This window comes from Chlorocebus sabaeus, chromosome 23 (assembly GCF_047675955.1).
Source record: "Chlorocebus sabaeus isolate Y175 chromosome 23, mChlSab1.0.hap1, whole genome shotgun sequence".
NCBI lineage: Eukaryota > Metazoa > Chordata > Mammalia > Primates > Cercopithecidae > Chlorocebus > Chlorocebus sabaeus.
The window spans coordinates 33,613,508-33,634,933 of NC_132926.1; the positions used below are offsets into that span (position 1 = coordinate 33,613,508).

Here is a 21,426-nt window from a genome sequence, read left to right on the forward strand (position 1 = left end):
GAGCCAGGAAGAGGCGGAATGTGGACTAGCGCCAGAGATTTTGCATTCTGGACCAATGTGTCCTCTTTCCACACCATGCTGCCTCTCCATCAAAATATCTGAAGATCTGTTGTTTGTTAGTTTTCTCCAAATGATATACTTTGCATCCTAGGAGCCTGACAAGGCAGGCAAACATGACTATGTCCCTCCCTGGCATGGTTATGCAGACAGGAAGCTGGGATAATTGGATTCCAGCCATTTGGTCTCAGAACTGCATTTGTAACCAGCCAACTGCTGATGACCAAGCCTAATGGATAAAGCCCTGACCAAACAAACACAACCCCCGTGTAGGAACTTATTGTTTATGCTGCAGAGAGAGAGATACATTGGCAGCAGCCAGCAGCCTTCTAATGGTTCCTACCCAGGACAGAGCTGGCTTCAGAATGTGCCAGGACTCAGCTTGCCACTACGACAAGCAGAGGTATTTGGACTGGGAAAATGTTCAGGTGAGGAGGCAGGACATTTTTGACAGCAGATCTTGTGTAGTCAGATCAGAACCGTTTTATTATTTAGTGTAGGCCGAAGGCTATGGCAAGACTCATTTAAGCAAAGTGTGCACAAGGATTGATGTTTAAACAAAGTTAAGATCACAGTGGTACAGCATTAGAGTGTGTTGATGACTATAAAAAAAGCTAACGTTTTGCAGTTAGTTTATAAAAGGAGTCATCTTATCTTCATATCACCCTGTTGTTTCTATAGTACTTAAACCAGCTTTAGCTCAGATTTTTTTTTTTTAAGTTGGGAGATTCAAATAGACTTTACTGTGGAGCAGTATGTAAATTTGTGTTTCCTGGTATTGTTGCTGCAAAGATAATAAAAACTATGTTTAAGAAGTGTATTCATCCATTTCACACTGCTAATGAAGACAAATTCAGCACTGGGTAATTTATAAAGGAAAGAGGTTTAATTGACTCACAGTTCTGCAGGGCTGGGGAGCCTCAGGAAACTTACAATCATGGCGGAACGGAAAGTAAATACACGCTTTTTCACATGGCGAGAGCAAGCAGACGTCCCTAGCAAAAGGGGAAAAAGTCTCTTATAAAACCATCAGATCTCATGAGAACTCACACATTATCATGAGAAAAGCAGCATGGGGTAACTGCCCCTATGGATTCATTACCTTCCACTGGGTTCCTCCCACCACACATGGGGATTATGGGAACTACAATTCAAGATGAGATTTGGGAGGGGACACAGCCAAGCCATATCAATAATCTTCAGCATTGTCCTCGATGTATAGGGCAGAATAAATAAAATACACTTCGTAGACAGGGTTTTGCCATGCTAGGATAAGCAAATGGCATCTGTTTCCAATGATGGAAGTAAGCTGTGCTTAGAAGCAGTTTTGAGACTTGTTCCCCAACTGTTGCGACACAGAACTCTCAGTCTGAGGAAGAGGACAAGAAGACCTCCCTTCCTAGAAAGACACCCTTATGGATCCCTATGGTGGGTAGATTTAGTTCTTCCTTCTAAGGCAACGGCAAACAAGTGTAAGGTCTTATAACTTAATATTTGTAGATAAGACCATTTTAAGTAGCCAAGAGTTCCTGTGAGAGTAAAGGAGATAGAAGTAATAAGGAAAGCTGGGATTCTTAGAAACTCAAAGAAGGTCTTGGAGCTATCCAGGTGTTTGAAGCACTTTGAGCCAATGTTCTGGGATCCCATGTCTCTACTGACCTCTTCTTTTTGTTGGCTACATAAGAAGCTTTGAGGTTTCCTAACACCTGCTGTCAGGCAGTTGGCTAGCCACCAACCAATTCCTGGCCTGTCACATCACCATTCACACCACAGCTAACACAACAGCCATCTGTGCTGCTTCCTAGGCCTGTGACCTACCTCAGCTCTATTCCAGGCTGACAGACTAAGGTCCTGCCTGTATCAAACATATCCAAACTTAAGAATGGAAAGATTGACCTTCTAGCATAGGCTTATGCCATGGTCATTTAAAGTTTTCTACATTGTCTGGGAAGTGGGGGTTGGGGGAAATGTGTAACCCTCCTTTTCACCATACCAACCTCAAGAGTTTGTGGTGAGTAGAAAACAGAATAATGGATGTCCAAGGGCTTTGTACAATTATGGTTTGCAATACAAATGTAAATGATAATCTCTGTATGTAAAAACATAGGTTAACGTTGGTGTGGTTTTACATGGTCATTCCAGCCAATGAAAAATACAAACAGCCAGAGGTCTCAGGAAAACCATACTGTTAATTCAGCAAGGTTGACATAAATACGGGACTGTGGTTAAGGCATGTTATACAAGTTATACCGTTTCAGAAACTCTGAAGTTTTGTTTTATAGTAATACCTTAGATTTCATCTTAACATTATTGTGTGACATTAATCACATTTATCATTTTTAAGCATATTGTGATGCAAACAAGTGTTCATAAGCATTATATCCTCTTCTGAAATTTTCACAAGGAAAGGGCTGTGATTTTTTTTTTTTTTTTTGCCAGAATTTGCTCAGTAATTTCAGACATGTCTATATTATCTACATGGTGCGCACTCAAAAGTTCAGTCATTTAACTCCTTAAGGGTTATATCCAAAAAACCCCACCATTGTTATCTGAATTTAGAAAGAAATATTAAATAGGCATGTAAAAGTTGTCAGGATCATAATTAAATAATTATTAAGGTCTAATAAAACAACATATATATGCCAAATATTGGTGACTTGTAGTAATTCATAATATTATCTCATGTGTAATTGTAGCCCCACACAGGAACATTCAACACTGCTTAATTGTAGGAGATCAAGAGTGAAGGAATGGTTTTGGCTACCCTTTGTGCACTAAAATGCAACAATCCTGCTGCGATTTGAGTGAATGGATCCTTATTGCCTTGAAGTTTAATTTTCAAAGAAGCATGACATGCAGATACCCAGATACTTAAATCTTCAAATGATTATTAGAGCCCATTGAAAGTTTTTGAGTTTCTTTCTTAAATTTTCATACTGGCATATGAATTACTGAAATTGGAAATTTTCATAAAATAGACATAGTTTTCAGATGGTAACACTAAGAGAGCTTTGTTAGTTCAGGATACCAAGGCATATCATCAGGCTAATGAAATACAAGACAAATCAAGTTGAAGGAAGAAAAAATTGGAGGTCTAAATGACCACTTAATCATGTATTTAACTTAAAGTTGCATTAAAATGATGCTAGTTGATATTTATAAATGTTATGCCAGGCATTATTTATACATGATGAACATGCCTTACTTCATTTACTATTCACCATAACTCGCTGACAGAGGGTACTGGTATTGTCTCTATGTGTAGATGTGGAAATTGAACCGTAGGGAGGTCTGAGGTTGCAAGGCTACTTAGTAACGGAGTCGGGATTAGAATACTGGACATTTAACTCTCCACCACCATTGCTCAATTAATGGTCAGTGAAATACCTAACTGTGCTGAATGAGTAAGTCATGGCTCCTTTCCCCAAAAGGTTTGTAATTTATCTGAAAATGTGCTATTTCAATTCACTTGCAGTTGCATTTAACAAGCCACAGAGGCTTATATTGTTAAATGAATTGCAGAAGCAGAAAGTGCTGTTTGTTTAAAAGAAGGAAAGGGAGTATCACATTGAGATGGTCACAGATGACTATACGGAGGAAGTGGACATATATATTCAACTATATTTTCAAAGATCCTTCAACACAGACATATCATGGAGATTAGCCACAGGAGAAAAGAGGAGGCTGAGTTCCCTTACTTGATAAATTAAGGTAGTAATGTGTCCTGTGAACATCCCAAGTTGTTGCAAGACTCAAATGAAACATTAACTTAAGTGTGCTTTTTAGACATACAGCGTGGCATAACTATGTTGTGCAATAATTATACTCCCCTCCTTATCTTCCTCTAAAAGCACTTTAAGAATATTGGCAAGTTCATTTAGGCTGAGATCACGTGTCTACTAATCTCTATGTTTTTTTTTTTTTCCTTCTTTTTTCTTTCCCAAATTCTGCTTGGCTCTCCTTCATCTGTGGCTGTTTTCTGTTTCAACTAAAAGTGGCTGTTCCCCTGTCTCCAGCTTCTTCCTGCTCTTCTGCAATAGACCAGTTCCTGTCTAAATCTGAAAGTGCTCTGTAAGTCTGTCACTGTCTGTTATGAGTCTGTCTGTGTCTGCCTATTTATTTCTTTATACAAAATATCCTTAAGTGTCTGTTTACACTTCTGTCCTCACAGGACAAAGTTAAGGCTGCACAATTGTTGGCACAGACCTGCCAAACCCATATTAATATTGTTTCGGTGGTTTATTTAATTTTCTATTTTTACATTTTTTAATGATGTGTTTGGCTTCTTCCCTGTTCTGGGAGCACAGCCTTCACAAGCCCTATGGGAGATGAGCACTGCGATGGAGCTGAAATCACCCAGTGTAACTGTGATTCTTAGAAGTCCTCTCATCTGGATTACCCCAGTGCTCCAGTTCATTTCTTTATCTCCTTGGCTGTAAGCAGTAGACTCCTTCATACTTCTTAAACAATTGGTCGTGACTAAATAAGGTACTTTTAAAAAAAGTTTTCTAAAGAGACTACTTTTTAGAGCAATTTAAAGTTCACAGCATAATTGAGGGGAAGGTACAGAGATTTCCTATATGCCTCCTTACCCCACATAGGCACAGCCTCCCTCATTGTCAATATCCTCCTCCAGAGTGGTAAATTAGTTAAACTGATGAACCTACATTGACACATCATTATCACCCTGAGTCCATATTTTACATTAGAGTTCCTTCTTAGCATTGTGCATTCTGTGGGCTCAGACAAACACGTAATGACACATATCTACCACTGTGGTATTTTACAGAATAATTTCGTTGCCCTAAAAATCCTCTGTGCTCTGCCTGTTTATCTCTTCTTCCTCCTCCCCCGCCCCAATCTCTGGCAACCATTGATCTTTTTGTTTTCTCCATAGTTTTACCTTTTCCAGAATGTCATATTATTGAAATAATACAGTGCATAAACTTTTCAGATTGACTTTTTTCACTTAGTATGTGCATTGAAGATTCCTCCCTGTCTGTTCATGGTTTGATAGCTCATTTCAATTTGGCGTGGTATAATATTCTGTTGTCAGAAGCACTACAATTTATCCATTCACCTACTGAAAAATGTCTTGGTTGCTTTCCAGTTTTAGCAATTACGAATAAAGCTCCTGTATACATGTGTGCAGGTTTTTGTATCAACATTTTCAACTCCTTGGCGTAAATACCAAGGAGCTCAATTGCTGGATTGTATGATAACAATATGTTTAGTTTTGCAAAAAAACAGACAAATTGTGTTCCAAAGTGGCTAAACCATTTTGCATTCCAACCAATTGTGTATGAATTACTGTTGCTCTTCATTCTTCCTAGCATTTGATGCTATCAGTATGATGAATTTTGGTTATTTTTATAGGTGTATAGTGGTGTGTCATCTCCATCTGCAATTCCCTGATGATACATGTGCAGCATCTTTTCATTTGCTTATTTGCCATCTAAATATCTTCTTTGGTGAGGTGTCTGTTAAGGTCTTTGGTCCATTTATAAAATTAGGTTGTTCATTTTGTCATTATAGAATTTTAAGAGTTCTTTGTATATTTTGGATAATAGTCCTTTATCAAATAGGTCTTTTACAAATATTTTCTTGCTTTGTCATTCTCTTAACCATGTATTTCAAAGGGCAAAATTTTTAATATTAATAAAGTCCACCTCATCAATTATTTCTTTCATGAATTGTACATTTGGTGTTATGTCTAAAAAGTTGTCACCAAACCAACAGTCATCTAGATTTTTTCCTATGCTATCTTCTAGAATTGTCATGGTTTTTATTTTATATTTAGATCTATGATGCGTTTTGAGTTAATTTTTCTGCAGGATATAAGGTCTGTGCTAGATTCTTTTTATTTATTTATTTATTTATTTATTTATTTATTTATTTATTTATTTGCAAGTCAATGTCCAGTTGTTCTACCACAATTTGTCGACAAGACTATCTTTTCTCCCTTGTATTGCCTGTGCTTCTTTATCAAAGATAAGTTGACTATATTTACCTTGGTCTATTTCTGGGGTCTCTATACTGTTTCACTGATCTCTTTGTCTATTCTTTGGCCAAACTATACTGGCTCTCTTACTGTAGTTTTATATTAAGTCTTGAAGTTGGCTAGTATCAGTCCTCTGACTTTATTCTTCTCCTTCAATATTGTGTTGGCTGTTCTGGGTCTTTGTCTCTTCATATAAACTTTAGAATCAGTTATTCTGGTCAAAAAACAAACAACAACAAGAACAACAACAACAAAAAAACACCTCACTGAGATTTTTATTGGAAATGCATTAAATCTATAAATCAATTATAAGCCTTGACATCTTGACAATATTCAGCCTTTCTATCCATGAGCATGGAATATAGCTCGATTTATGTTTGTATTTGATATTTTTCATCAGAGTTTTGTAGTTTTCTTCATATAAATCTTGTACATATTTTATAATTTTACAACATTCCAGTATAAGCTTGAAAAGCAGGCCAGGTGTGGTGGCTCATGCCTATAATTCCATCACTTTGGGAGGTCGAGCTGGGTGGATCATGAGGTCAGGAGATGGACACCATCCTGAACAACATGGTGAAACCCCATCTCTACTAAAAATACTAAAAACAAAAAAAAATAGCTGGACGTGGTGGTGTGTGCCTGTAGTCCCAGCTACTTGGGAGGCTGAGGCAAGAGAATCACTTGAACCCAGGAAATGGAGGTTGCAGTGAGCCAAGATTGTGCCACTGCACTCCAGCCTGGACAACTGAGTAAGACTCCATCTCAAAAAAAAAAAAAAAAAAAAAAAAAGGAAAGAAAGAAAGAAAGAAAAAGCAAAGCAAAGCAAAGCAGTGGTGACAGCAGACATCCTTGACTTATTCCTGATCTTAGGGGAAATCTTTGAGTTTCTCTCTATTAAGCATGGTTTTAGCTGTGGGTTTTGTGTAGATATTCTGTATCAAATTAATAAAGCTCTCCTCTAGTCTTAGTTTACTAAGAGCTTTTTAAATCATGAATTGATGTTACACTTTGTCAAATGCTTTTTATGCATGTATTAATATAATCATGATTTTTCTTTTTTAGCCTATTGATATGATGAATTACATTAATTGATTTTCAAAAGTTGTATTTGCCCTACATACCTGAGATAAATCCCACTTAGTTGGTTGGACAATTTTGTGCATACATTGTTAGACTTGATTTGCTAATATTTTGTTGATGATTTTTGTGTCTATGTTCACAAGAGGTATTGATTTATAGGGTTTTTTTGTAATGTCTTTGGTTTTGGTACAGGATAATGCTCATAGAATGAGTCAGAAAGTATTCTCCCTGCTTGTATCTTCTGAAACAGATTGTAGAGAATTGATATAATTTCTTCCTTCTGTGTTTGGAAGAATTCACCAGTGAACCCATCTCAGTCTAGTACTTTCTGTTTTGAAAGGTTATTCATTTTTATTCAATTTCTTTAATATATGTATAAGCTTATTCATATTGTCTATTTCTTCTTGTGTGAGTATTGGCAGAATGTGTCTTTCAAGGAATTTGTCAGTTTCATCAAGGTTATCAAATTTGTGGGCATAGAGTATTTTTTAGTACTTGATTACTCTTGACTGTCCCTTTAATGCCCATGGTGTCTATAGCAATGTCACTTCTTTCATTTCTTATATTAATAATTTTTGTTGTTTCTCTCTCTCTATTTTTGTTTAGACTAGCTAGAGATGTATCAATTTTGTTGTTATTTTCGAAGAACTAGCTTTTGGTTTTATTGATTTTCTCAATGAATTTCTTATTTTCAATTTCACTGAATTCTCCCCTAATTTTTATTATTTCATTCTACTTACTTGGAATTTAGTTTCTTCTTCTTTTTCTAGCTTCTTAAAGTAGAAACTTAAATCACTGATTTTAGATCTTTCTTCATTTAGTCCAAAATATTTTATAACTTATTTTGAGATTTCTTTTTTGATCCATATGTTATTTAGAACTGTGTTGCTGAATCTCCAAGTATTTCAGAATTTTCCACCTATCTTTCTGTTATTGATTTCTACTTTAATTCCACTGTGGCCTGAGAGCAGACATTGTGTAATTTCTATTCTTTTATATTTGTTAAGGTAAGTTTTATGTAGAATGTGGAATATCTTGGTGAATGTTCCATAAGAACTTGAGAAGAATGTCTACCTGCCATTGTTGGGTAAAGTAGTTTATTGATATGAATTTTATTGATTCGTAGTACTGTTGAGTTAAATTATGCCCTTAACTAATTTTCTGCCTTCTGGATCTGTTCATTTATGATAGAGAAGTGTTGAAGTCTGCAGCCATAATCGTGAATTTATCTATTTCTCCTTGCACTTCTTAGCTTTTGCCTCGTGTATTTTGGTGTTCTGTTCTTATGTGTATGCAGTGTTAAGGATTATTGTGTCTTCTTGGAGAACTGACCCCTTTTTTTATTACGTAATGCCTCTATCTCTGGTAACTTTTCTTGCTCTGAAGTGTGTTCTGTTTAAAATTAATATAACTGCTCTCATTTTCTTTTGATTAATATTACGTTGGTATATATTTCTCCATCCATTTACTCTTAATCTATATGTGTCTTTATATTTAAAATGGGTTTCTTGTAGATAGCATATAGTTTGATCTTACTTCTGATCGATTTTGATAATCTCTGTCCTTTAATTGGTGTATTTAGACCATTATCATTCAAAGTGATTCTTAATATAGCTAAATTAATTATTTGTCTTCTATTTGTTGCCCTAGTTCTTTGTTCTTATTTCTGTCTTCTACTCTTTTTCTACCTTTTGTGGTTTTAAATAAGCATTTTAAATTATTCTATTTTCCATCTTTTCTATCATATCAGTTTAACTTCTATTTTTACTTTTTTTAATGGTTGCCCTAGAGTTGGCAAAACACACTTAAGAACTAATCCAAGTCCACTTTCAAATGACACTATACAACTTTTTTGTAGTACAAATACCTTATAATGACAAAATAGTCGTAATTCCTCTTCTCATCCTTTATTTCATTGCTGTCATTCATTTCATTTACACATAAACATATGTACAGATAGTCACCAACTTATGATGGTGCAGCTTAACAATTTTTCAACTTTATGATGGGTTTATCAGGATGTAACTCCATTGAGGAGCATAAAAGCATACATAATTAATACATTACTGCTATTATTATTTTGAACAATCTGTTATCTACTTGAGCAATTAAGACTAAGAAAAATAGAAACTATTATTTTACTTCACTTATTCCTTCTCTGATGCTCTTCCTTTTTCTATGTAAAACTGAGAATCTGGCCTATTTATTTTCCTTCCATCTAAATAATGTCTGTGAACATTTTTTTTTTTGCAAGGGAGATATACTGGCAACGAATTCCCTCAATTTCTATTTGTCCCAGAAAGTTCTTATTTCTCCTTTACTTTTGAAGGATAATTTCACAGGGTTGGAATTCCAGGTTGCCATTTTTTTTTTTCTCTCAACACTTTAAACATTTCACTCTACTCTTTTCTTTCTTGCATGGTTTCTGAGAAGTTGGATGTAATTTTTATCTTTGCTCCTCTATAAGTATTTTTCCACTCTGGCTTTTTGTCAGCATTTTTTATCTTTGATTTTCTTTAGTTGGAATATGAAATGCCTAGTTGTAACTTTGTTGGCATTTATCCTGCTTGGTATTCTCTGAGCTTCCTGGATCTATAGTTTGGCATCTGACATTCATTTGCAGGGAAATTCTCCATGATTATTTATTCTCCATGAAATATTTCTTCTGTTTCTTTCTCTCTTTTTTCTTTTTCTGGTATACTTGGTGGTGTACTTTTTTAAAGTTGTCCCATAGTTCTGGGATATTGTGCTCTGTATTTTTTTTCTGTCTTTTTTTTCTTTTCAGTTTTGGAGGTTTCTATTGAGATATCCTAAAGCTCAGAGATTCTTTACTCAACTATGTCTAGTCTACTAATAAGTCCATCAAAGGCAGTATTCATTTTTGCGACAGTGTTTTTGACCTTTAGCATTTCTGCTTGGTTCTTTCTCAGAATGTCCATTTCATTGCTTACGTTACTCATCTGTTCTTGCATGTCATCTATTTTTTCCATTAGACCCTTAGCATATTAATCACCGTTGTTTTAAGTTCCCAGTCTGATAATTCCAACATCCCTTCCATATCTGATTCTGGTTCTGATGCTTAAACTGGCCTCTCCAGCTGTGGTTTTTTGTTTTTGTTTTTTTTTCTCTCTCTTAACTATGCCTTGTAATTTTTTCTTGATAGGTAGACGTGATGTCTTTGGAAAAGGCACTTTAGTAAACAGGCACACTATTTACCGGCATGGTGTTAAGGTATTGGGGGAGGGGAATGGTCTCTAGTCCTGTGATTAGTTCTCTGTCTTCTAGAGAGCCTGTGCTTCTGGGCTGTGAACTTCACACGTGCTTCTTAGTTTGCCACCCCCTTTGGTTCATGAGATGGCTTAAGGGGGCTCAAATTGGATATTTCCCTCCTCCCAAGGTCAGCTGGGCTAGATAAAATTCTAATATATTGGGCTTGCTAAGTATTTCTCCTGAAGGCAGACCTTGTTAAGAACAGAGTGCTCTGGAATATTTCAAAATAATTACTTCCCTCCTCTCTGTCAGAAGCATGAGGGAATTCTTCTCAGATATTTACAGCGAAATCTGATTGAATTCCTGAAAGTGAAACTCACAAGAGTGAGAGGTCCCCTGTTATTGGCCCCCCTCGAGTTTTTATCTCTCATATACTTGTCCACTCAGAGGCTCTAACAGTCTATCAGTTACAGTCATGCCAATTCCATGCCCATGTCTGGAATGTCCTCTCTGCTCCTACAGTCAGTGCATCAGCAGATCCTGTCAGCTCTACCTTGAAGCTATATCCTGAATCCAACTACTTCTCAGTACCTCCACTGTCACCAACATACAGGACTTCTAAGCTCCAGAAATGTGAGGTAATACATTTGTGTTACCCGAAGCCACCAAGTTTGTGGTAATTTGTTGCAGCAGCAACAGGAGGCTAATACACCTCCTAATTTACCCCTGGACTTTCACTCCAACCTCACTCCAGTCCATTCTATACACCACAGCCAGAATGTTCCTTAAAAACATAAAGTCTTCAGGAACCTACTCTGCTCATGACCTTGGCTGGCATCCTACCACTTTTTGGAGGATGACAACGGTCCTTAGTGTGGTGGGTCCCTGCTGACTCTGTGCCCTCATCTTAGGCTCATGCCTACTTCGTTCCCCTCTCACTACATAGGCCTGCCCCCAGGACTGTGGGCCTTTGCTTTTGCTGGTCCCTTTGTCTGCATCCTCCCCACCCTGGCTTGGTGAGCCCCTACTCCATTTTTAGTTCTCATCTCCTGTCTCTTCCTCAGTAACAGAACCCTGACACACTAACCAAGACCTCATCCCCCTCTGACATGCTCTCATAGCATCACCAAGTACTTCTCACTCCTGACACCACTTGTAGCTATAATTTTATAGCTGGCTGTGATCTCTCACACTACGCTGCTAGCTCCATGAGGACAGGGACTGTGTCTCCACTCTGGTATCTCCAAGGCATGGCACTGTGCCTGGACTGTTGTAAGCAATCAAAAAATATTTTAAGTAAATAAGTGGCTGGATGAATAAATGCCTAGGATTCATGTTCATGGAAAAAACACCAACTGTAAAATCTTTGTTTCCAGCTAATAGAGCTCTGGCTTTTGTGAAACTACCTTAGGGTTGAATCTCTTTAAACCAAGGCACTTTATATTTTAATAATTAATACATCTTGCAAATCTCCCTTCTCACCCAGTCTGTGTGAACACTGCCTTGCAGGAGAAGGCTGGGGTGATGTATAATAAAGTCTAATCGTTTCCTGATAATACCAGGCTGGGCAGGCAGAGGGGGCTATTATTACGCTACTAATGACCACATCCAGGCTGCTCTAAGTGCGATGCTAATTGCTCAGTGAATGAATTGTAGACTCAGGTAATTACCAAATCTAATGTGGCTCTCGTCATGTTTGAGTAAATTAATGCAAATGGGGGAAGTAACTCAGCTTGAAGGGAGTTGCCGCTTGCATTGCTGTTGCTTGGGAACCAGCAGTGTTTTTTTTATTAGCTGTGAAACTGCCCAGGTATACCCACTCATCTAGAGTTGTCTTTCCACCAAAGCAGCTGTGAAAAGGCAAGTAAGATCTCACACCAAATGGAATTGGGAGACTTTTGCCCCTCTGACAGATGATTGTCTCTTTCTGGAGCTGTTTGTCTGTAAAGCCATTTACAGATAATGCCAGGCGAGGCAGGCAGAGGGGAGCTATTATTATACTACTAGTTCCCAAATCCAGGCTGCTCTAAGCGACCTTAATTGATCACAGGGTTAAGGTTTCCTTAGCTCTCTGATCAATTAACAAGTGAATGAACGTTTGTTCAGTTACTAAGGAAAGGATTTCTGCACTGAATTGGGAATTTTGTACCGAGTTCAATTTCTACCTCAATCATCAGATAAGAGCCATCCTTTTTGGCTGGCACTATTCTAATAAACATTATATGTGAATTATCTCATTTAATGTCTACAACAAGCCAGAACATTTGTGATAACTCACAGAGTCAGTAAATGGCAGAGCCAGGATTTGAACCAAGGCATTCTGCCTCAAGAATCTGTATTCTTAACTATTCCGCATTTATTTATTTATTTGACCCTAGAAAACTCACATTTTCTAAATCTTGTTTTACTTACCAATGAAGATTCCTGCATCCATTGTGTGTCCAGCCCTTCTGTTAAGGCATTTGTAGGTGTTCATTTTCACAACAAAGGTGTCAAGGAGGTGGGAGTAACTTATTTGACTGTGCGTCATAACTAGTAGATGGTAATTTGGGATTTGAACGCTATTCAGTGTGCCTGCAGTACCCTGTGCTTTCTTTCATTTCAATATTTCTCAAATTGAGGGTGTTTAGATCTCCATGAATGGGCCTACAGACTGCTGGAGGTTTGCACACTCCAGTTAGAGACAATGCATGAAGTTAGCCAGCAACAGCGGAATGGACATGAACGCAACTGTAAGCTCTGAATTCACAAGGCAATGTAAGTTTATAAGGTGGCCAACCAGGTGATCCCAAATCTGCTCCTATTATTTATTTATTACCAAAGTGAAAATACCAGCTTAAAAGTGTATGTGCTTGAATCACGGAGACTTGGGAATACTTAAACCCAGGGTATATCTCTATGAGCCAGACTCCAGTTGGGATGTACTTATACTCTGCTAGACTCCTGCCAAGCAAAGCTTGGACTATTTCCTCCTTCCTGTGTCTACCAGCCACTGTGCCATGGTGAGAGGAACCACTCAAATGTTGTACAGTTGAGCCTTGAACAACATGGGTTTGAACCATGTGGGTCCATTTACACATGGATTTTCTTCTGCCTCTGCCACCCCTGAGACAGGAAGACCAATCCCCCTCTTCATCCTCCTCCTCCACAGCCTTCTCAATGTGAAGCTGCTGAGGATGACGACTGTTATGATGGTCCACTTCCACCTAACAAATAGTAAATATATGCTCTCTTCTTTATGATTTTCTTAATAACATTTTCTTTTCTGTAGCTTACTTTATTATAGGTACAAAATATGCATTAACTGACTATGTTATCAGTAAGGCTTTCAGTCAATAGTAAACTACCAGTATTTAAGTTTTGGGGGAGTCAAAACTTATATGCAGATTTTTCAACTGCACAGAGGATCAGCAACCCTAACTCCTACATCGTTCAATGGTCAACTGTAACTGGAAAATGTGCCCATCTGCTTACTCTCATATCCACAGAGAGCTGTTGCCTTTCAACTGCCCTCTGGAAAAAGGGAACCTCCACTCGGAATATCCACTCCATTCCCACACTTCTTTTCTAGTTATTCTTGACAAGTGACTCATTAGCACATGAGAAACAGATGCTTATGAGGAGAGACGTGTGAAAAGCAGGCTGTTGGAGAGGTTGCCTGCATTCCACGGCAGTACATCTTACGTGGTCACAGATGTCTCGTTGCCTTCTCAGCTAGAATACCTTTTTCATGCGAACTCAGTGGAAGAGAAGGTGTCATTTCTTGCCAGTGAAAGTGATCTATTAGCCATAGAACAGGGCAAAGGTTTAGTGGTGTGTTCTAAGGTTGAGGGCATGGGCACCATGCACATTGTTACCTTAGATAAACTGCTCTGAGCCTCAGTTTTCTAATCTGTAAGATCAGTCTAAGTAGAGCACCTGCCACTTAGCAGGTGTCAAAAGTAAATTATATACATGAAATATAAGGTATGTAACTACCAAAAATGGTACCTGGCACACATCCTAATTTCTTAATAAATTGAGCTATGATTTCTTAGTATTGTCTTTCGGGTTTCTCCTGCACATCTACTTCAGGGATATCCCTGCACCTCAGATACTGAAGTGCAGCCACATTTCCTAGGGCTGTTTGGTCCTGAGCCCTTGTTTGATGACTCATAGGTAAGTCACTAAACAATGCTGCTCAGGGGCAAGAGTAGTGGGGATAGGGTGCATGGCCTTTGTCCTGGCCTGGCCTGTGCTCACCCATCATGACACTCAGGAGACTTACTCAGCTGCACTGACTCTCACTTCTCTCCTCTGTGTAATACCAGTCTTATCACCCGCCTTGCCTGTCCTGCAGACTTACTGTGGTTATAAAAGTAGTCCGTGGATAGGGAAATCAATTGGTGTTGCTTTAGTACGCATATTTGCCAAAACAGGGCTTTGTGATTCTGATAACGGAGAAGAGAAAGGCAAAGTCAGGGAGGCTTCTATATCTTGAGGCCAGTTAAGTTTCATCCGTAAAGGAAATAAAAGAGAAAAATATTTCTAAGCCATTAAGGCTATGTGTACATCATCATTATCATTATCATTATCATCATCATCATCAACATTACATACTCTTAGTTAAATGCAGAGGAGCAAAGTGAGGCATAGAGAGATTAAATAACTTGCCAAATGTCACAAAGTTGGTAAGTGGTACTTTTAAATCTCAATAAAATAGTAAAATTAAGATTAAAAAGGAATAAAATAATTTTAGCTTCAACATATTGAGCTTCTACTATGTGGCAGACTCTGTGTTAATGTTTTTCTTACATTATGTTATTTAATCCACAGAGCAAAGCTATGTGGTAGGTGTCATTACCCTCAGTTACAGAGGTATAGAAAGTGACACATAGAGAGATTAAATAAGTTGTCAAACGTCACAAAGATGCCAAGTGGTAGATCCTGAGATGGGAACTAGGTTTGCTTGACTCAAGTGAGGGTCGTGGTTAGCATGCTGCATAACACAGCCCTCTAGCTGATGAGACAAGGCAAGGGAAATAACCACACATGACAGGGTCTGAGAAATGGTGTGAAGGCTAAACCTTTTGCAGAATTAAGTACAACAGAAATTGGCTACTGGTATTTCTATTTCTATATCCAGCGTCTGACCATTCCTCACCATCTTTACAGCTACCTCCTGGACCAAGTCACTGTCTTCTCTCACCTGGATTATTGCTGTAAACTCCTAATCGGGTCACACCCTACCTCCATCCCATATACTCACAATAGAGCATCCAGAGGGAGCCTGCTGAGAGGCCATTCAGACCATGTCGGTGGTCTGCTCAGACCCCTCACGTGTAGTAAAAGCCAGAGTCTTACAGGGAATTTCAAGCCCACCCCTGCCCCCGTGGTCCTGGCTGCCTTGCTGATGTCAACTCTGTTTCATTCCTCCCCTTACTCTTTCTGCCTCAACCTGTTGCATCCTTGAGGTTCTTCAGATATGCCAGGCAGGATCGAACCTCGGGACGTTTGCATCTGCTGTTCCCTCTACCGAGAATGTTATTTTCCCAGATAGGCACATGCCTCAATTTCTCACTATATCTCACAGGGCTCAGTCAGGAGACAGAAGCAGCCTAGGTATTTAAACACCATTTTAACATAAAATGTTGTTAACTAGGCATGTAGTCATTAACTACTGAAAGAATGCTCTAAAGTATTATGGAGTTAGCAACTGCAGGAAGCAACTACTAGCTCTAGGGATGAGGACATAGATAAAATAATCACAAAAGCTTAGACACTTAGAGTAGGGACCCTACTGAGCAGAAACTTAGACCTCTGAGAAAGAGGGACTGTCCAGATGAACCTGATGTCTCTGAGGGACTGCTGTCAGCCTGGTTCTGCAAGAGATAGAAAGACTAACCTGGACTCAGCTGCTTCTCCAGGAAAGCACTGACTCTGCTGGGGCAAAGAAGCATTCCAGGAATGATGTTTACAGGAACCACAGCAGACAAAAAGCTCACAGGAGTGAGCCCCTTTCCTTCCTCCAGCTTCCTCTGCCCTGTGACACCCTGTGTTCATGGAGCTGGACAAGAGGCCAGCCAACAAAGCAGACATTTGGTTTGCAGAATGGCAAAGCCAAGTATGCAAGGCTTGGTTTGGAGACTGAGTGTCTAGCTGGGACTCTAGCTTCCCTAAGGTCTTGCATATCTCACTGGGACCTTTCCTGGCCACCCTAGTTAATGGTAGCTGATCTGGCCCTTTCTATCTCCTTTCCCATTTTATTCTTAACACTGACCTATCTGGCTAGTAGTAGCAGATGCTTTGGTTCTGTATGTCACATCCACTTGGCTCAGCTCTCTCTCAACAGCAGCTGTGGTGGATGGTTCTGTGAAAGCTCAGATTCAAGCTCTTCACTGAGGCCCTGTTCTTCAATTAACACCTGCTTCTAGCCAGCTAAAGGGACTAGTTATTCTAGATTAGGGTTTCTCAGTCCTGGCACTGTTGACATTTTGGGCCAGATACTTCTTTGTTGTGGGAGGCTATGCTATGTATTGTACAACATTGATCGGGATCCCCGGTCCCTACCCTCTAGGTGCCAGCAGCACTACCTCTTCAGTGACAAACAAAAATGCTTCCAAAATGGCCCCTGGGGAAGAACCACTTTTCCAGACTTATACCTAGTCCATGGGCTATGTGAGAACCAGTTAAGCACATGGGTATTGGCATGAGCTAGAGTGGGTTTGATTGGATGTATCTTCATGTATGACCAACATTCCTGTGGGCATCACTAAACTTGACTATGCGTCATTTTGCTCACCTGTAAAATGAAAATGATACTATCTCATAGGGCTATTAGGGGTATTAAATAAAGTAATTTATGGAGAGGGCTTAGTACAAACCAACTGGTCAATACAAATCAATAATAAATTATTGTAATTCAAAGCAAAGCATCAATATAAATCATGAGAAGCAACCACCAAGTTGTTTTGTCAACATATGATGCCAAATAGCTGACCAGTATTTGTTTGTTTGTCCACCTGAAAGTGCTTGACGCTGGCTTCAGAGAAATGAGTGGTGATCATGTTTCTAAAATCTGTAGAAATTTCATAGGAATGGCTGCCAGATGCTGGAATCTGGGTAACTGATGCTGAGACTCGTCTGCAATTGAGATGCATTTAAAGGCAATTAAGATATTGAGTGCTATTGTGTGACACTGCAGAAAAATAATAAACACTTGTCAAGTAGTAAATTTCACCGTGATGCTTAGAGTCAACTTGCTATTTGATTCATCTAATTGATTTACTGTTCCAAATGGCACCAAAAGGAATCAAAGTAACAAATAGAGTTACATTGTATTTCAGGCTCTGAGTGGTTTATTCAACTCAGTCAGCAGTCAGAACCCAAAACTATCTCCTAGATAGGACGTAAGCATATTGAGGTATAGCCTGAGGAAGTACATAGGGTTCATTCTGATGAGTGACACAAGAACCCCAGGCTTTGTTGGCAGTAAGAAATCTGGGTTCTTGTACCAGCTCTGCCACTTACCCCGTAGGTACTCCTAGGCCTGTTGTTTTCTCCAGGACTGTTTCTTCACTTTTAATATGAGCAATCTGGGTGCAGTTCATTTGGTTTTCTATCTCTATGAAGTATCACCCCACCCCCACTCCCACTTCATATCCTCAGAAATATGCAAAGAAAGAAAGAGTAGAAGGAGTGCTCTTGACTTTGGTGCAGTTGAAGTATGCCTGTTGAATTCTCATGCCTTCTTTCCTTCCTTTCTAGGTACACCGTTCTGCACAGTGGACATCATCAGGAACTCGAGAAACTGCCCATACACAATGACCCAGAATCCCTGGAATCATGCTTCTGACTGAGGACATGGCTCACAACTTAGCCATTCTTTCCCATTCATATTTGCATGAACAAGCACCCTGGCATCACTCCTGATCCTCATCACCACCAGTGAGGCACAAGGCAGTAGGGGCTGAGAGCCCAGGGGAGGTATATGGAGGACAGTGTTGGGCGGGGGGGACCTGAGGCCAGACCATCAAGGATCTCAGAGTTGTGAAGGAACTTCAGGCATCGTCAGATTCAGTCTCCCATGCAAAGCAGGAATAGCATCTTCTATTGCATCCCTGAAAGTTGGTCAATCTCTGCTTATACACCTCCAGGGACAGAAGCTCACTACCTCCTAATTCAGGCCCTTTTATTTTGGAGAAGCTCTAATTATAAGGAATTTCTTTCCTTTCTTGGAACACAAACCTGTTGCTGCTCCAACTTCCATGCAGTTAGCCCCCACTTACCCCTGAAAGCCCTTAAATACTGGAAGAGAGTAATCTGTCACCATGCCTGTCAGTCTTTTTTATAAACTGAACATTTCCAATTTCCTCTCCATTGTGGCCATCTTCCTCTGGACATGCTTTGGTGGGTGAATTAATCATGGTTCTTCTGATAAAGTTAGATTGATATCAATGCCAAGATGTCTATCTAGAAGCATTGACATAGTGACAAGTGAAGTGTCAAGATTTTTGGCTTATAGCCATGAATATTTTCCTTCTTCTCCTCCTTGGGAATAGGTTTTGGAGACTCCACTTAGGTTTTGGCTTCAGAGTCATTACTAAAAGGCATCTTTACAGCTTTTCTGATGTGCATGTATGCATGCACACATGTGTGTAAGTTTAAAGTTGACATTTTCTTATTGGCATATTGATGTTGAGGTCATTAGGAATTCATTTCATTTCTATGGAAATGGGAAAGGTATCTTACTTCTTTCCTGAGAATGTTGATTGAGGATGACCTTATAACCCAGAGTCTGGGAGGGAAACTGACTTTTTTTTCACCCTTTATCAGCATCTCATCCTCTCGAAATACCTATGCAGATGCTTCTCTTTCTCAGTCAAAGCAATCACATCTTCCTTCATCTTGAGGTAAATTATATACGCAGTTTGAGGATGTGAGGGCAATTTTTTTAGAGAGGCCTTTCTTTTGGCTGCTCAGTTGATTTTTTAAAACCCTATTGAAAGGATTTATTACTGGTTCTCCCTTAGTGAGACAAAGGTAACAGGGCATGTGGGCGATGTTGAGGTTCATAAGTAACATGCTTCTGATTGAGGACATGCCAGGAGTTTAACAGCAAGATAAAGATGTGCCAGGAGTTTAAACCTCACAAGTTCTCTTTGCCCTTCTACTTAGTCTATTGATCCTTCTTCTTCCTAACTGATGTCAGATGCCACAATTGCCTCCTTAACCCTTATTTCTTCCATGAAGGTAGAAACCCATTTACCAGCCCTCTCTCTTCTTTCTGTGACCAGGTATGGTGAGAAGGGATGGTCAGACACCACAGACGAGACTAGGGTGATCACCCTTCTAGTTTTAACATTCAAGTCCCTCATCCCAGGAAACTCCACGGTCCCGGGCAAACTAAGGAATGTTGGTCACCACACTGATGGGACCTCCCTGTGTTGATGATTAATACCCGTCACTCCTCAGAGTGGATTCTCTTTCTTCTCTTTTTCATGGAAAAGGCAAAGATTAGTGAATTTGGAAGTCCACAGTTCTCCTTTCTGAAAATGGTCTCTCTTCTCCTCAACAACAAAGCATTTCTTAGGGAAGGACTGAAACAGGGATAATAAGAATCAGATAATAGTGTTTTGAGGCAGCTGGTAAACTTTTGTTTAATGCCACCAATGTTGACAGGATCTACTACTTAATACATACATGCATGCACATATACATAACTACAGTAGGATTTCTTCCTTATGAAATGCTTCTCTTCCCAGGAGCTTAGTATGTATATCTGCTTATGTAAAATATTATTTCTCAGTGGCAGGTCTTCCATATTAAATGGGAACTTGGATTCAATAGAGACACAAAGATTATAACATAGGGAGGAAAATGAGATCTTGCTAGATCATGGGACTCTTCTTAACTCTCTAGATGTGCTTCTGTGGGCCAGCTCATGATTGGTGTCTGTAGAGGTCACAGGCACCCTGGACCAGGGAAAAGACAGCAATTGCAAGAATAGTACTGTTTGTCATTGTCAAGAAACTGGTCTCCTTTGCAGAGGAGAGCCTCACAAGATTGCTTTGTTACCACTTTGGACTAGGGCTGGGATGCTGTGAGTGATTCATCAAACGCCAACATTGGTGATTTACAGGACAGAACCAGACTTGTTCTGTGTGAGCAGTTGCTAGCCTTGCCTAGGAATCCAGGTAATTTAGCATGTGTATGAAAGACTCAGAAGGAGAAGACTTAGAGCTTGTCTAAGGAAGGAGGAGACCTATACCTTGCCCTCTTCTCTAAGAAGGCCACCCTCTTCCAGGAAGCCTGCCGTGTCAAGAAGAGAAACATCTGGGGAAGAGGATGATGTGCTGCAGACATGTCTGCCAGATTGGCCTCGACAATCACTGGGGGGTGATAAATGCTACAATCAGAGTGTCCCATGTCTGGGAGAAAGGAATTTCACTGTGCATCCTCTCCACTTGACTCTCCAGGCTGCAAGACTCTTCAGCTCTGAAACTAGAGAGGGATGTACCATTCTAGCCTTCACCATTAACAGCTAGAAAGCAAAAGAAATAAAAACCAACTTCTTCAACCGGTACCCAAGTATGTGCTTGTAAAAAAACCTTTTCCTTCTGAGACTCCACCTTCTTGTCTCGCCAACATTTCCACTTCATGCTGTTAACTTGCTCAGTCGTGATGCAAATTGCCACCTAGCTGGGAGTGCAGGGTGGGTATAGGGTGGATGAGGGAGGGGACCTAGGGAGGGACTGGGGAGTGGATATAACTACATTGCCTTTAATATTGTCTTCAAGCGAGAACAAAGATAATGTCTTCTTGGTGCTGTGCTGTCTACCCATTTATCTCTTTGGTATTGGATCTCTCTTTGATGAGAGAACATTGCCACTCCTCTCTTTTTGTCTCTTCACTTTGCTGTGGTAAAAATTCTGTAACACCTAGTCTGGGAAGGAAAAAAAGACTAGTGCATTTACCTCTTCTGGCCAAAATTTGTAATCTCTTTTCCATCTAATTTAGAAAACTGAGGCTGAATATTCGGTTTGAATTCAAACAATTCAGGAATGGATTTGAAGTCCTAAGTTTGAACCATGTGT

General features: G+C 39.4%; 1 protein-coding gene across 1 annotated transcript in view; it reads left to right on the plus strand.

The window, feature by feature from the left end:
- Nucleotides 1–21,058, plus strand: part of HTR4 (5-hydroxytryptamine receptor 4) — a 194,295-nt gene extending 173,237 nt beyond the window's left edge. Inside the window, exon 7 of the mRNA XM_038006202.2 lies at nt 18,098–21,058. Coding sequence (XP_037862130.1) covers nt 18,098–18,185 — 88 coding nt within the window. The 3' untranslated portion in view covers nt 18,186–21,058. The remainder of the gene's footprint in view (nt 1–18,097) is intronic.
- Nucleotides 21,059–21,426: the final 368 nt, after the last annotated feature.